This window comes from Ostrea edulis, chromosome 6 (assembly GCF_947568905.1).
Source record: "Ostrea edulis chromosome 6, xbOstEdul1.1, whole genome shotgun sequence".
Lineage (NCBI taxonomy): Eukaryota > Metazoa > Mollusca > Bivalvia > Ostreida > Ostreidae > Ostrea > Ostrea edulis.
The window spans coordinates 47,349,893-47,364,516 of record NC_079169.1 but is presented as its reverse complement, the minus strand read 5'-3'; the positions used below and the strand labels follow the sequence as shown (position 1 = coordinate 47,364,516).

Sequence of the window (14,624 nt, the reverse complement as noted above, 5' to 3'; positions counted from 1 at the left end):
ATAAATCCTTTTGGAGAGGATATTTCTTACATTTTTAGGTCACCTGAATAAACTCAGGTGACCTATTGCAATTGGACCCTGTGCCTGTCATCGTGCATCAACAATGGATTGAACATTTTTATACACCCATCTTTAGATGGGACGTATTGTGGTACAGTGATGTCTATCTGAATGTCTGTTTGGGATTTTCAGTTTCTATTAATTGTCTTTTTACACATCAAGTCGAAACTTGCTATGTAGCTTCTTTTTAGGCCAATCTAGATGGTGTTGCAATTTTGATCAATTTTGACTTCTTTTACAGGAGTTTTGCCCCTTTATTTGAAAAATTAATGTTATATGGAGGGTACATAATTTGTCCGGCAAACTCCTCCCACAATTTTCAAGTGAGGACTTCTTGTTTTACAGAGTATTTGTATGGGAATTAAAGATGTGCATGTGGGAAGGATTTTCATTTTCTTTAGTTTTTGAGAAAATTCCAGGTTGTTGAACTTGGGTCTGTTTTGAGGAAACATTATATTAGATAAAGGACATGGTTTGTCCTTTTAACTCTTCTCACAGTTATGAAGCTAGGGCCTTTGTAAATAACTTGAAGGTGTGCACAGTGCAAGGATTTTGATTCTCAATTTTCTTTGATGTTAAGATATCAACAGGCTGTTAAACTTCGTCAAATCTGGGGAAATATTTTACACACAGAACTTTTGGTTTGTCTATCGACATTGAGTCACAGTTTTTGAGCTAGGACTTTTTGTTCATACAATGCGAAAAAAAAGAAAAAAAAAGAGAATGTCACAGCTTGATGATTGCTAATACTACCTTTAGTAAAGTTTTACAATGCATGGCTTAATAAAAACGCCCGATATAAACTTGTATGACGGGCGTATTATGTACTGTTTTCGGTACTCTTGTTAACTTCTTGATAACTACCATTGCAGTTCTTTTCAAATTTGGTATGAAGCATCTATGAGACATGGAGGGACATAAATTGTAAATTGCAGGATTCCTGGGCCTTAGAGGCGGGGCAAAACTTTACCAATTTTCAAAAATCTTCTCTGCAACTGCACATGTGTAAGAAAAACTAAATGCATAGCGACGTAGAGCAGGAAGGCCTCTACAAAATTGTATATTTCACGATCCCCAGGATAGAGGTTTTGACTCCAGGGTGGGGACAAACTTGGTATATACTATTAGTATTTATGTGTAAAACATTTAAAAAACATCTTTAATGCTATTGATACTAAGTTGAATTGAAATCAATATTTAGAATGATCAGGTAGTCCTTTACCAAAAGTGTAGATTACATGATCCCTGGGGTAGGGGTTTTGGTATTGGTGGGGGCCAAAATGGTCAGTGATTTAAAACTGTGTTAATGATTGAATATTATGCACCCCTAGGAGCAGGGCAAAAATTGACCAATTTTCAAAATTTTTCTCTAAGACTACAACTGTACATATAAGAAAAACTAAATGCAGTGTTGTAGAGCAGGAAGGCCTCTACTGAAATTGTACTCTAGAAAAACTAAATGCATAGTGATGTAGAGTAGGAAGGCCTCTGCTAAAATCATAAATTTCATGATCCTTGAGGTAGAGGTTCTGACTCCAGGGCAGGGCCAAACATATGGTATATATAGTGTATGCGTAAAACATAGAGTAACATCTTCTTTAATGCTATTGGTAATAAATTGAAATGAAATGAATATTTAGAATGTGCAGGTAGCCCTTTACCAAGATTGTAAATTTCATGATCCCAGGGATGGGTATTTTGATATCAGGGTGAGGCCAAAATGGTCAGTGATTAAATGCTTTTTGACTCCAGGACAGGGTCAAATTTGGTGTATACATAGTGTCTGTGTAAATATATTTGATGCTATTGCAACTAAAGAGATATTTAGAAGGAGTAGGTTGTCTTTTACCAAAATTGTAAATTTAATTTGATCACAATCCCAGGGGGTAAGGGTTTTGGTTTCAGGGTGGAACCAAAATTATTATAATGATTGTCTTTATCATTTGAAAGACTTCTTTAAGTTTGCTGATTTTTGTTTCAACAACACCAATAGATGCTGCACAAGAACTTCTTTCTGATCAAATTATAGATTTCCATTATAGACCAAATTATTTTTTATCTACAAGTTTACTGTGTGGCTAACCTACCTGTACTTGGTACGAGAATGGCTGGATTTAAAATAACCAAAACTGATCATTACTAAATATATGTCTATTTCATTTCCTCACCTGCCATTGATCATTACTAAATATATGTCTATTTCATTTCTTCACCTGCCATTGATCATTACTAAATATATGTCTATTTCATTTCCTCACCTGCCATTGATCATTACTAAATATATGTCTATTTCATTTCTTCACCTGCCATTGATCATTACTAAATATATGTCTATTTCATTTCTTCACCTGCCATTGATCATTACTAAATATATGTCTATTTCATTTCCTCACCTGCCATTGATCATTACTAAATATATGTCTATTTCATTTCTTCACCTGTCATTGATCATTACTAAATATATGTCTATTTCATTTCTTCACCTGCCATTGATCATTACTAAATATATGTCTATTTCATTTCCTCACCTGCCATTGATCATTACTAAATATATGTCTATTTCATTTCTTCACCTGCCATTGATCATTACTAAATATATGTCTATTTCATTTCTTCACCTGCCATTGATCATTACTAAATATATGTCTATTTCATTTCTTCACCTGCCATTGATCATTACTAAATATATGTCTATTTCATTTCTTCACCTGCCATTGGTTGAACTTGAATGGCTCACTTTTCAAACAAATATTTACAAAAGCATTAGCACTTCATGAAAAAGAATGCCAGCGTGAAGCATACGTTGCAGTTCACACCCTCAATATTTTCAATAAGAGACATATCTTCCTATGTCAAGAGCGAATTGACCATGTGACCCAATGGTTCTTAAGAAGAAAATTTTAAAAGATTTTTTTCTATTCATTAGTTATGTAAAACTTCGATCCCCTATTGTGGTCCCATCCTAACCCTTAGGGTCATGAGTTTAACAAACTTGAATCTGCACTATGTCGATCAGGAAGCTTTCATGTAAATTTCCACTTTCCTGACCCAGAAGTTTTTGAGAAGATTTTTCCTATATTTGTATGTAAAACTTTGATTCCCTATTGTGGCCCCATCCAACCCCCGGGGACCATGATTTAAACAAACTTGAATCTGAACTATGTCAGGAAGCTTTCATATAAATTTCAGCTCTTCTGGCCTAGTGGCATCTTCGCTAGCCGAAGGTGACAACCCATTCAATAGAGAAACACTGTGGATCGTCACCCTTGGTTAGCGAGGATTGTCTAATGGTTCTTGAGAAGATTTTTAAATGACCCCACCCTATTTTTGCGATTATCTCCCCTTTGAAGGGGGCATGGTTCTTCATTTGAACAAGCTTGAAAGCCCTTTACCCAAGGATGCTTTTGGCCAAGTTTGATTATAATTGGCCCAGTGATTCTGGAGAAGTAGAAAATGTAAAAAGTTTACAGATGAACAACAGGCGATCAGAAAAGCTCGCTTGAGCTTTCAGCTCAGGTGAGCTAGAAATGAAAATTATTTCTGAATTATATCATTACTGTTGTTCATCTGACCAGTATTATATTGCTTTCACTTACTGTATATTATCGACATTTTGAGAGAGGTCCTCGAGGAAGCATGCTATGAACTTGTTCAAATTGCCTTCTTTAAATAAAGCATTATCATTTGATAAAAATCTGTCAAAATATGAATGAGGATAATTGGTTATTCTTAATTGTGCACATTTTATTTAACAAATTTCAACTGAATATGTATGTACAGAAGTAGAGTTTAATAGTTTTCTCTTGTGACCTTCACCTTAGAGTTAGACCTACTTATGAAAACCTTTACGATTTAAATTTTTTTTTTTTTTAATGTTAATCATTAAGAATATATAACTGACATTTAATGTTGACAGCCAAAATTTTGACCTTCTGAATGCAAGAATAAAAACAGTATTTTAGCCTTAAATCTGTGTTATGTAAACAAAGACTCGAGTCTTTTTATGTATACAAACAAACCAGTGAAATATCAATTTTGTAATATAAAGCTTCTTAATTTGGCAGTCACAAATTTTAAACTTTTAGATGACACATTTTACCCAAAGAATGCTTGAAATGTGAAAGATGTAATAAACTTGGATTGAAATCCATTTCTTTTGAAAATTTTGCAAACAATAACATACCACAAATTTTATTTACAAACCAAATAATAAACTCTCTAAAATGAGCTTCTGTGATAATGTATATGTGAAATCTTTTAAACACATTAGACAATAGATTTTGCTCATTAAAAGTGAAAAACAAAATTTTGAAGGAATCGTGAATCAGTCCCTTTAACCTAGGCCATAACTTTAGAATGGTTAGTGATTTCATGTGTGTGTTCCTTTTGACAAGACCTTTCCTTTGATACCAACATTTTTGACCTGACCTTTGAGTTTGATCTACTTTTGAAAACTTTATAACCTAGGCCATAACTTCTGATGGCTAGTGATAAGGCTTTCATTTTTTATGTGTGCATCTCTTTTGACAAAACCTTTCCTTTAGTACCAAATTTTTGACCTGGAGTCTGACCTAGTGATTCCGAAGGTCCGTCGAACATTGGCAAATGTCCGGTAATTTTTGTTTTGGTCTGATCAATATCAGTTGTTGGCCGAACCAAGTGTCCGATGATTTTTTTTCCCAATGAAATACATGATCAGATAAATTTTCAATTTTTAGCAGTATGTCCCAAAATTTACTGTTTTTTAGTCAATGCAAACAGAAAACCTGTTTACGTTTAACTCAAATATTTAATCAAACTTAATATGCAATCATCTTCAATCCCCCCTGAGAGGGTGATAATACAATTGAGCAATATTCCGTGAAATTACAGACGTCTTTGAAGCGTTTGAATTAGGTAATAAATAACAAGTAAATAAAGCGTTTAAACTGATCAAGAAGTACTTGAACAACATGGTGCTCGAGTTTAAAAAAAATGTGTATTTCATAACACTTGTGTTGAACACAGGTTGGAAAAGTTTACTCCACTGACGAATCTGAAGTGAAATGCTTGGGCTAATAAAGTAGGTCGCCGATGCCATTCTGGGACAGAAATTCTTTACATGAAAGCTTCCTGACATTTTGTTAAAATCATGGCCCCCAGGGGTAGGGTAGGGCGACAATAGGGGATCAAAGGTTAACATGGGAATATATAGGGGACATCTTTAAAAATCTTCTCAAGAACCACTGGACCAGAAAGTTCAAATTTACATGAAATATTTTAAAGCTTCCTGATATAGTGTAAATTCAAGTTTGTCAAAACCATGGATTAGTAGGGGATTAATTTTGGTTTGGTAAAATGTGATTTGGACCAGTAATAACTCGACTATTACTGGACCAAATGTCCAGTAAGTACCAGAAGACCTGGACCTACAAATGACAAACTTTAACCTAGGCCATAACTTTTGAATGGTTAGTGATAGGGCTTTCATATTTCACATGTGTATTCCTTGTGACAAGACTTCTTTGGGTACCATAGTTACTTTGTTGCCATTTGGAAGCATCAATGCTTCACAAACACATCAACTTTCAACAATTACTGAACATGTCAATCACCTTGGCAAAGAAATAAACATAAAAAGCAAAAGCATATCATTGTTTTTATACAAAAAATTTAATTGTTTTGTCACATGTAATGAGAGCACAATAAAACAAGATGGAGATGAAAATGTCACTGTACAGACGCGAGATAATCCTTAACTTCTGGAGGGGTTAACCGTCGGAAGCCATCTTTATTACAGATCCCAATTTCTATGTTGTCTTCCGTCATTTGACCCTCGAAACTCTCCTTCAAGGTCAAAATAGCGGTGTGAACTGCATCTTCCAATTCTAGATTATCACTGTACCTGTTATAAAGTATATATAATGGTTATTACCTGCACAATTTATCAACATTTACAGTATGAATGAATTAGAAAATTAATGACGATCAAGGTTTAGATGTTATCACAGGAACAATTTTAAATTTCCATTTTCTTTATCATTTTCAAGGGACACAACTCAAAGACTCGTCATTTTGATTCAAAGTTGACCAAAATACTACATGCATATACCATGACATGGTTTACATACCTTTTTTCTAAGAATGTCTTCCCATTGACAAAGTTCTTTCCCATTGCTGTTGCCTTCCAAGCAAAATATGCTCCCTACAAAGCCAAGAAATATATAAATCTAAATTTGTGTGGATTATTATGGCATTTAAAGTTAAACTATAAAGTGGAAAAATATGCTGCAAGTCAAAATTTTAGATTGAATAGTTTTGAACAGTGGTCATTGTTTAAAAGAATTTTTTATGAGTAGATGTTATTACATGTATGTATTTCATTTAATATTCCTATCCCCTCCCCCTTCTCATATGCAAGTAACCACTTTTATGTGTACAGTATGTGCACTCTTTGAAAGTGTTTAGGTGTAGAGAGAGAGAGGTGTGTGTGTGTGTGTTTCAAAAACAAATGCTATTCATATTGAATTCAATGTTTGTAAGAAAGAAAAATAAAGAAATTATATAAACAAGAGATGTTTGTAAAACACATATGCCCCCCATGGTGCAAAATTGAAAAGGGTTATACACACACATTATTTAATTGATAGTAGTATCATCAATTCAAAATATTGAGCAGACAATATCTTCCTATGTCAAGAGTGAATTGACCATGTGACCTAAAAATCAATAGGGGTCATCTACTCCTTATGTTGTACCAGTGTACCAAGTTTGGTGTCAATCAAGCAAATAATTCTTAAAATATAGGAGACAATATATTACTATGTCCAGTTCAACAATTGACTTTTGACCTCAAAATCAATATGGGTCATCTTCTCCTGAAGATGTACCAGTGTACTAAGTTTGATATCTGTCAAGCAAAAGGGTTATCAAGATATTGAGTGGACAGTATATTCCTGTGTCCAGTTTGACCCTTGACCTTTAAACATGTGACCTCAATATCAATAGGGATCATTTTCTCCTGAAGATGTACCAGTGTACCAAGTTTGATGTTTGTCAAGCAAAGGGTTCTCAAGATATTGAACAGACAGTATATTCCTATGTCCAGTTTGACCCTTGACCTTTGACCATGTGACCTCAAAATCAATAGGGGTCATCTTCGCCTGAAGATGTGACAGTGTACCAAGTTTGATGTCTGTCAAGCAAAGGGTTCTCAAGATATGGAACGGACAGTATATTCCTATGTCCAGTTTGATCCTTGACCTTTGACCATGTCACCTCAAAATCAATAGGGGTCATCTTCTTCTGAAGATGTACTGGTGTACCAAGTTTGATGTCTGTCAAGCAAAGGGTTCTCTAGATATTGAATGGTCAGTATATTCCTATGCCCAGTTTGACCCTTGACCATATGACCTCAAAATCAATAGGGGTCATCTACTCCTTAGGATGTACCAGTGTGCCAAGTTTGATGTCTTTCAAGCAAAGGGTTCTCAAGATATTGAGCGGACATTATATTCCTATGTCCAGACTAGATTGACCCTTGACCTTTGACCTGAAAAACAATAGGGGTCCTCTTCTACTCATAACCAACCCACATATGAAATATCATTATCATCAAGTGAATGGTTCTCAAGATATTGAGCGGACAACATGTGGTCTACCGACCGACAGGTGCAAACCAATATGCCCCTCTTCTTTGAAGGGGGGTGGGGGCATAATTATGAATTTCAATCATTTGCTATATATGATTGACTTGCTAATCCTCAACATTATACAATCAAACCTTTGTACAGGAATGTCAGTATGCATAGATTTCATGCTTTTCAGATGTCTGTGACTTTCTAATTCTCGAAAAGAATTTTGAAGATCTGTAATGTTTGCTCTGCAGGGACAATTAATTAAAGGGACAAATATTCAGCAAGTTTGGTCTGTAGGAAAAATGGAAAATCCCTGCATTTTAAATTAAAATTACTTTTGCAAGCAAGTGAAGATAATGAACAGTGAGCAATCTCATAAATCCTATAAAGAATACAAAACCCACAACAGGGCAAACACGGACCCCTGGATATACCAGAGGTGGGATAAGGTGCCTAGTAGGAGGAGTAAGCATCCCCTGTTGACTAGTCACACCTGCCGTGAGCCCCATATCTTCATCATGTAAAGGGAGTCAAAACAGTATGTAAAGAATGGTCTAACAATTGGTATTAAAAACATCAGACAACATTCAACCTAATGGAAGGTTGTAACTTCAAATAAGATCATTAAAACATAAAAAATTATTTGTCAGTAGCAAGCATTGGTTTAAAAATCGATCATACACAGAACCTGCTCTTGCGTATCAAATCAGTTGAGAACACCAGTTTCTGGTGATAATGGAATATTGACACATACACACAGCTCACATGATATGAATATTTCTGAGTAATCATTCTCTATGTATTTCAAATTTCGATGTCTCAGGTATTTCTTTAATAGTAAATAAAGTTCCTTGTAGAAGTGAAATTAGGCTTTGTCAGTACTGTAGTGCAGGAAATAGAGTGGTTTGCTTTTGTGGTGTTATCCAGACTTCAGTGGAGTGCTTTGTGGAATCTGATGATGAATTTTCTCCATAACCAATCATGTGTATTCAAGACTTCGTAAATTATGTTACTTGTATTTGATATATTCAATGGCATACTCAAACAGTGACAATTCTGGGAAAACTGAGTCCCTGCGGGACATCTGGCTGGTATGATTATAATTATGACCTTACATATAAAATGTTCAACACTGTTAAAACTCCATTAGTATGGACAGCTATTTCATTTTTCAACTGAACTTACACTAGGGTCACACTGGTATAGATAGGGTCTCTCCTCATCTTCATCCCAACCAGCAATCAACAGGGACACACCAAATGGACGGACACCCCTGGAATACCAATCCCAGATATAAAGTCAATAAATTATACAATATGTAGATAGTTCATTTATCATCAAGTTGCATGAAGAATACATTTAGTGAAAAATAAATCCTCACATATATCCTAGCCTTAATTGCAAACTTAAAATATCTCACAAGAAGTCTTCAACAAGTTCCCAAAACTTGATCAAGAGAATAAGATGAAGTACAAATTAGTGAAAGTTTGACATTAATATTTACCAGATTCAGTACATGTGATTTAAATATTATAGTTCACAGGTTTTCTCCCTTTTTATCGCAACTCAAGATATCAAGTTGACAGCAGGCATCAAATATAAGTCATTGACTGAATATTGGGGAAATGCCACTCTTGGTCGTTGCATAATAAAGTGGACCTTACAAGCTCGGTTTGCTTCCACAAAATGACCGATATTCCAATATTGAGTCGATAAAAGTTTTTTATTACGTTTTTTCATACTGTATGCATTTGTAATTCAGGATGCACACAGTCATTCAAAGTATTACACTGTACATCATCATTATTTGTGAACAGAATTGGCTTCAAAATCATTGAATTATGTAAAGCAAATTGACAATTGAGTTAAAGTAGTCCCTGCACATTTACACTGTGGGCTTTTTCGGAGAAGTAAAAAGTACTCTATAGAATCTATATAGGAAAATATATCAAAATGTATAATAATACATTATTTTTTTGTTTTACATCCCTTCAAGAATGTTTCACTCATAATGAGATGTCAACAGCTGTAGGTGAAGTACCACACATTTATGATTAGCACTCAGGGTCGTAGCAGTGAGAGTACTTCAATGTGCCAACGACTGCCATGACACAGGTCATATCCGAAAGACCTGTGATTCTCACTTCTAAATGCCGAGCACTTGGCGAATGAGCAATCACTACTTATACTAATGTCTTAGGTTTGATGTGGCCATGGCATGAGCAGGGCTTGAACTCAAAACCTCAAAAGCAAATGATCTACCACTGAACTATCGTGACCGGTGTGTAATAATACATGAACTAGAGCATGAAAATGACAATAACAATCAAAGTGGATACTTCATAAACTGCAAGCAATTTGTTCATCGTTTTTTGGTTTTTCTGTAGACGTACCCCGACTGTGTGTACTCCTGCATGACATTGGCAATTCGGTGAACTATCTGGGCTGTCGGGATATTCTCTTGGTAAGCTAAGTAGTAGTTCTGGGCTAGCTTTCTCGCATTTCGCAACAAAACTCTAAAATGAAGAAAGAGAGGAAAAACTTTGAAAATCTCATATTCTAATGAATTTACATTATCCATGGATTATGAAATATAGAATTTTTAACTGTCAATAAATTCTACTGGTCAAGCAGCTTTCTTTTTTTGTTGTTATTAAGCAGGATATCAAAATTGGTTGCATATCTTGTCATGTTTGAGTATCTGATGGCTAAATGTGCAAATGAGTGTGAATTTGAATCAAGTGAGTGTAAAACTATGAATGAAAAAAAAAATACAATGAAAAATGCAGTATTTGATGTTTTATCAGTAGTTTGAATTTCATTGATCATGCACTTTTAGATCCACTCCATCACTGAGTGCATTATCTTGATTACAAGTGTATATGGCTCAAAGCTATGACTACAGTTATATTTTCAGATTTAAAAAAAAAGAGATATACAGACAAAATTACAGACAGACCAAAACAATATGCCCCAATCTTCAGTCTCATGGGACATAAAAATGTGATGATTCTGATTAAAGTTAGATTTATATCAAACCCCAAACTGTGCATCATGCATAACGAGTAATGCAAATTTTCCTTGCCCCCAAAATAAATTTAATTAAAAGGTTTAGATTTATTATTACATCGTGTTACCTATAGTCAGGCCCCATGCCACTGTAGACCATGCCGACATTCTTCGTTATCATTTCAATCTTGTGAATACTGTTCTCATCATATAATATAGACTTCTGTTTCTTCTCTGTTGCTAAAACAACTCCATTTGAAGCTAGAAAAACAAAAGTTGAGAACACACCTCATCACTTTCATTTACTGGTAATATAATGTAATATAGTATAGATGACAACTTCCAAAATTATAACACACTGGGAATAAATCTCAGAAATACTCTAAAATTATTGATCATGTAACGAGTTACACTATTTTTTTTTTCAATTCACAGAAGAGAAAGTAGACTAGAGGATAGTTTCTCCTGTTCATGTTACACATGTAAACATACCTTTGATCCCTACTGAAGGGGCACCAGCACCCACTGCTGCCAAGGCATATTCTATCTGCACTAGCTTCCCTGAAGGACTGTAACAATTAAAAAAAGTTTTTTATCAATTAAATTTAGATGGAATATATTACTTCTTACAACTATCAAGGTACAGATGTACATATAGCATATATGCACCCTATGGAAGTACTGATCATAACCTTAACATACCATTTGGAATTGTGGGATTTATTCAAATGTGAGCATGCATATTTCATGGTAGTAAGAAATAGAAAAGTTTTCATGTTCAAAATTGCAGCAGGCGAGGCACTGGGATACCCAAATTATACCTCAACAACTGACCAGAGTTTCACAGGAATTTAAATTTGAAGAACTGTCCCTAGCTTCAATGAAGGTGTCAGACAAAATATCACGGTGTGACAGCCCAGCTCAATCTCTCAGCAATTATATAAGAAGGTAAATGGATAGCTTTGTATATAAGAAAGTAAATGGATAGGTTTGTAACAAGTTTTAGAGAACATTATGCAGTGTTGACCACTGATATTATATCACACATGTTTATTCCTTTATCTAGTGGATATCCCCCATCACATAAATTTAAATTATTAGACTATGTTTTCATGTCATTTGTGACGTAGTCACATCTAGTATACAGGTCCCCAAAATATGGCACTAAAATAAGTGCTGCCAAAGGCAGTTTAGTATATAAATGTGATCATGTGACCAATTGATAAAATTGTTAAAACGGCATGAAATCGCAAAATAAAGCCCAAAATTGAATTCCTTGCGTAAAATAAAGTTCAAAAAATGGTTTTTAAACAGTTTTTTAAATTCAAAATGAAAACAGACTGCAAAATGATATACAATTTATGTTCCAAAATAGATAGAATCGGTTGTTTTGGAAATTGTCAATGTGCCTCATCTTACTCCTGAATATTACATTGAGTCTTCACTGAATAGATGTTGATGTAAGCAAACTGAATTTCATCTGGGATTGAGAAAGGATGTTGATTCTTCCTATTTTACGAAAAATATTTTAGTAAGTATGACATAGGGGAAAAAACAACTTTAAAAAACGTTTTAATCAACATTTTAGCCCACGGAAATGGGGGCTGCCCCCAACATCCTTGCTTAATTTTAAAAAAAAAATCTATATAATAAGACTCACATGATTAGCTTGACTTATTGGGGACAGCCGCCCCCAAGACCCTGCTTAATTATGCTCAAACGCCGCTGGGCTTTCTAATAAATTTTATTACATATAACACTGGTGGGTTTCACATCTCAGTATCTGAGGTGAAAATCCTCAAACGGTGGTGTGATTACAGTCCGCTTAGCAACAGCAATAACTGCTCATGCACAGTCATGTGCTATTGGGGACTGGTATACTAGAAACTTTTGGTCTAAAAAACATAGGATCATAGGAATTTTTTGGCAGTTTATAGGGCAAATATAGGGATTTTTACAGCAGATTTATAGGAATAAATAGGGTTTTTATTAAAGAATTTGTATAAAAGTTAATTGTTTCTGCATAAATATCCAGTCAGCATAGTATCTTACCGGAGAAGAAATATTATACATAAACAAAGACACAATCCTTTCAGATGTGGACAGTTTTCCATCCAATACACAGTTCTTATACAATCATCATAGTTATTCTCTTCATACCAATCTAATTAAATATCAATCTTTGTTTCGCGGATCTATCTTCCAAGACGCAGGGATTCAGTTATCGGAAGATTATTCTACAAATAGATCATGATTAATACGATGCTATCGCCGTTTAAACAATGGAATTATGTGTGTTTATATGCTGACGTCATGCGCAAAGAAATCGAATGGCGAGGCGGCGACCTAATTCAAGTGATGCTTCATTTGTCGGTGTTAGGGCCGTTTAAAGCGTTAGCATAGTATTTATCATGATCTATTTGTAGAATAATCTTCCGATAACTGAATCCTTGCGTCTTGGAAGATAGATCCACAAAATATAGTTGTAAGAGGTAGGTAAAGTAGCCACTTTTCAATATGGAGTCCGCTCTGACTGTCCCCCGCACATTTCACAATATAAAAGCGGGGGTAAGAGTTAATCTCAGCGAGATTCGTCGAGGCTGGACATTTGGACTGACGCCTCTTCCGAATCTCAGACCAGTGTCACATAAAGTGATTCGGGAAATCTTGCCTGAACTTCGGCCGCTTGTTGCGATTAAAATGGGTTAAATTGAATTTCTTGCCCGCTTCAACTTTTCGTCTCAGACATCCTATTAACTCCCTATCACAATGAAACATGCATTTCTTACCTTTACAAGGTGTAAATCCCACAGTAATTCAAGTTGGCTATTTTCGAAGCCATTGCAAACGGCCACCATTTCATATTTTACCTTCTCAACACTGAAGAGTTCCGATATACTACTTCATGACAATTCGTACTATGATTGAAAATACAGAACTTATTGGTTGACAATTACTTTGTACAAAGCATTTAAGCATAAAAATTAAAAGCAATAAAAAGAAAACTGTGTAATATTTAATCAATCTATTAGAAGGCGTCCTAAACTATCGGAACTCTTCAGTGTTGAGAAGGTAAAATATGAAATGGTGGCCGTTTGCAATGGCTTCGAAAATAGCCAACTTGAATTACTGTGGGATTTACACCTTGTAAAGGTAAGAAATGCATGTTTCATTGTGATAGGGAGTTAATAGGATGTCTGAGGCGAAAAGTTGAAGCGGGCAAGAAATTCAATTTAACCCATTTTAATCGCAACAAGCGGCCGAAGTTCAGGCAAGATTTCCCGAATCACTTTATGTGACACTGGTCTGAGATTCGGAAGAGGCGTCAGTCCAAATATCCAGCCTCGACGAATCTCGCTGAGATTAGGGTAAGAGTCAGAGGAATCTCGGATTAGGACTGGACCTGATTAAGGGCAATGCAGGAGTTGAAAACTGAGAATCCTGTGTGATGAATTTTTACAGAATAACGCCTTGACTAGCTATATAAACTACCAACCCAGAGGAAAATAATAAGTGAATTAGGCCTATATCTTTTTTTGCTGCTATTCAATACAGTTAAACTGCCGGCATTTTTATAACTTTAAAAATAAAAGTCAGCACCATATACTAGAATTAATTTAACACAAACATACATTGTATATGATAGTTTTACCCTTCTTTCAATACTGGTATATAACACATATCATTTTTACCTAAAAGTAGTCAAAGAAAAACTGTATCTTTCCGACATGTTGAAATGACAATGCAACTAAAAGTAAAAGATAATTCGTACGAAGTATTTCATTTATTTCTTATCATATCTTATCGTACTTGTGTACATCATTTCGTATCGTGTGTTAAAGTATTTTTTATTTACTTTTTTCTTTGAGAGCACACATTATTTTCTTTCATTATTTTTTCCACTTTCTAACATAATGCCAAAGTTTGAATGTGTTATTG

General features: G+C 34.8%; 1 protein-coding gene across 1 annotated transcript; it reads right to left on the bottom strand.

Annotated features, from left to right (window-relative positions):
• Nucleotides 1-5,693: 5,693 nt before the first annotated feature.
• On the bottom strand, nucleotides 5,694-14,488 carry LOC125646669 (proteasome subunit alpha type-2). Its single transcript, XM_048873163.2, has 7 exons — nucleotides 14,378-14,488; nucleotides 11,178-11,254; nucleotides 10,814-10,946; nucleotides 10,070-10,192; nucleotides 8,862-8,949; nucleotides 6,171-6,244; nucleotides 5,694-5,944 (listed from the first exon to the last, which is right to left on the bottom strand). Exons 1-7 carry the CDS (start codon nucleotides 14,413-14,415, stop codon nucleotides 5,770-5,772), a joined length of 708 nt encoding a protein of 235 aa, XP_048729120.1. The 5' UTR covers nucleotides 14,416-14,488; the 3' UTR covers nucleotides 5,694-5,769.
• Between the last annotated feature and the right edge of the window lie 136 nt (nucleotides 14,489-14,624).

Coding starts and splice junctions, on each gene's coding strand:
- LOC125646669 (XM_048873163.2), bottom strand. CDS start 14,415: ATGTCGGAAAGATACAGTTTTTCTTTGACTACTTTTAG. Junction 10,947..11,177: donor CCCTTCAGTAGGGATCAAAG/GTATGTTTACAT, acceptor TTGTTTTTCTAG/CTTCAAATGGAGTTGTTTTA. Junction 5,945..6,170: donor AAGACATTCTTAGAAAAAAG/GTATGTAAACCA, acceptor ACTTTATAACAG/GTACAGTGATAATCTAGAAT.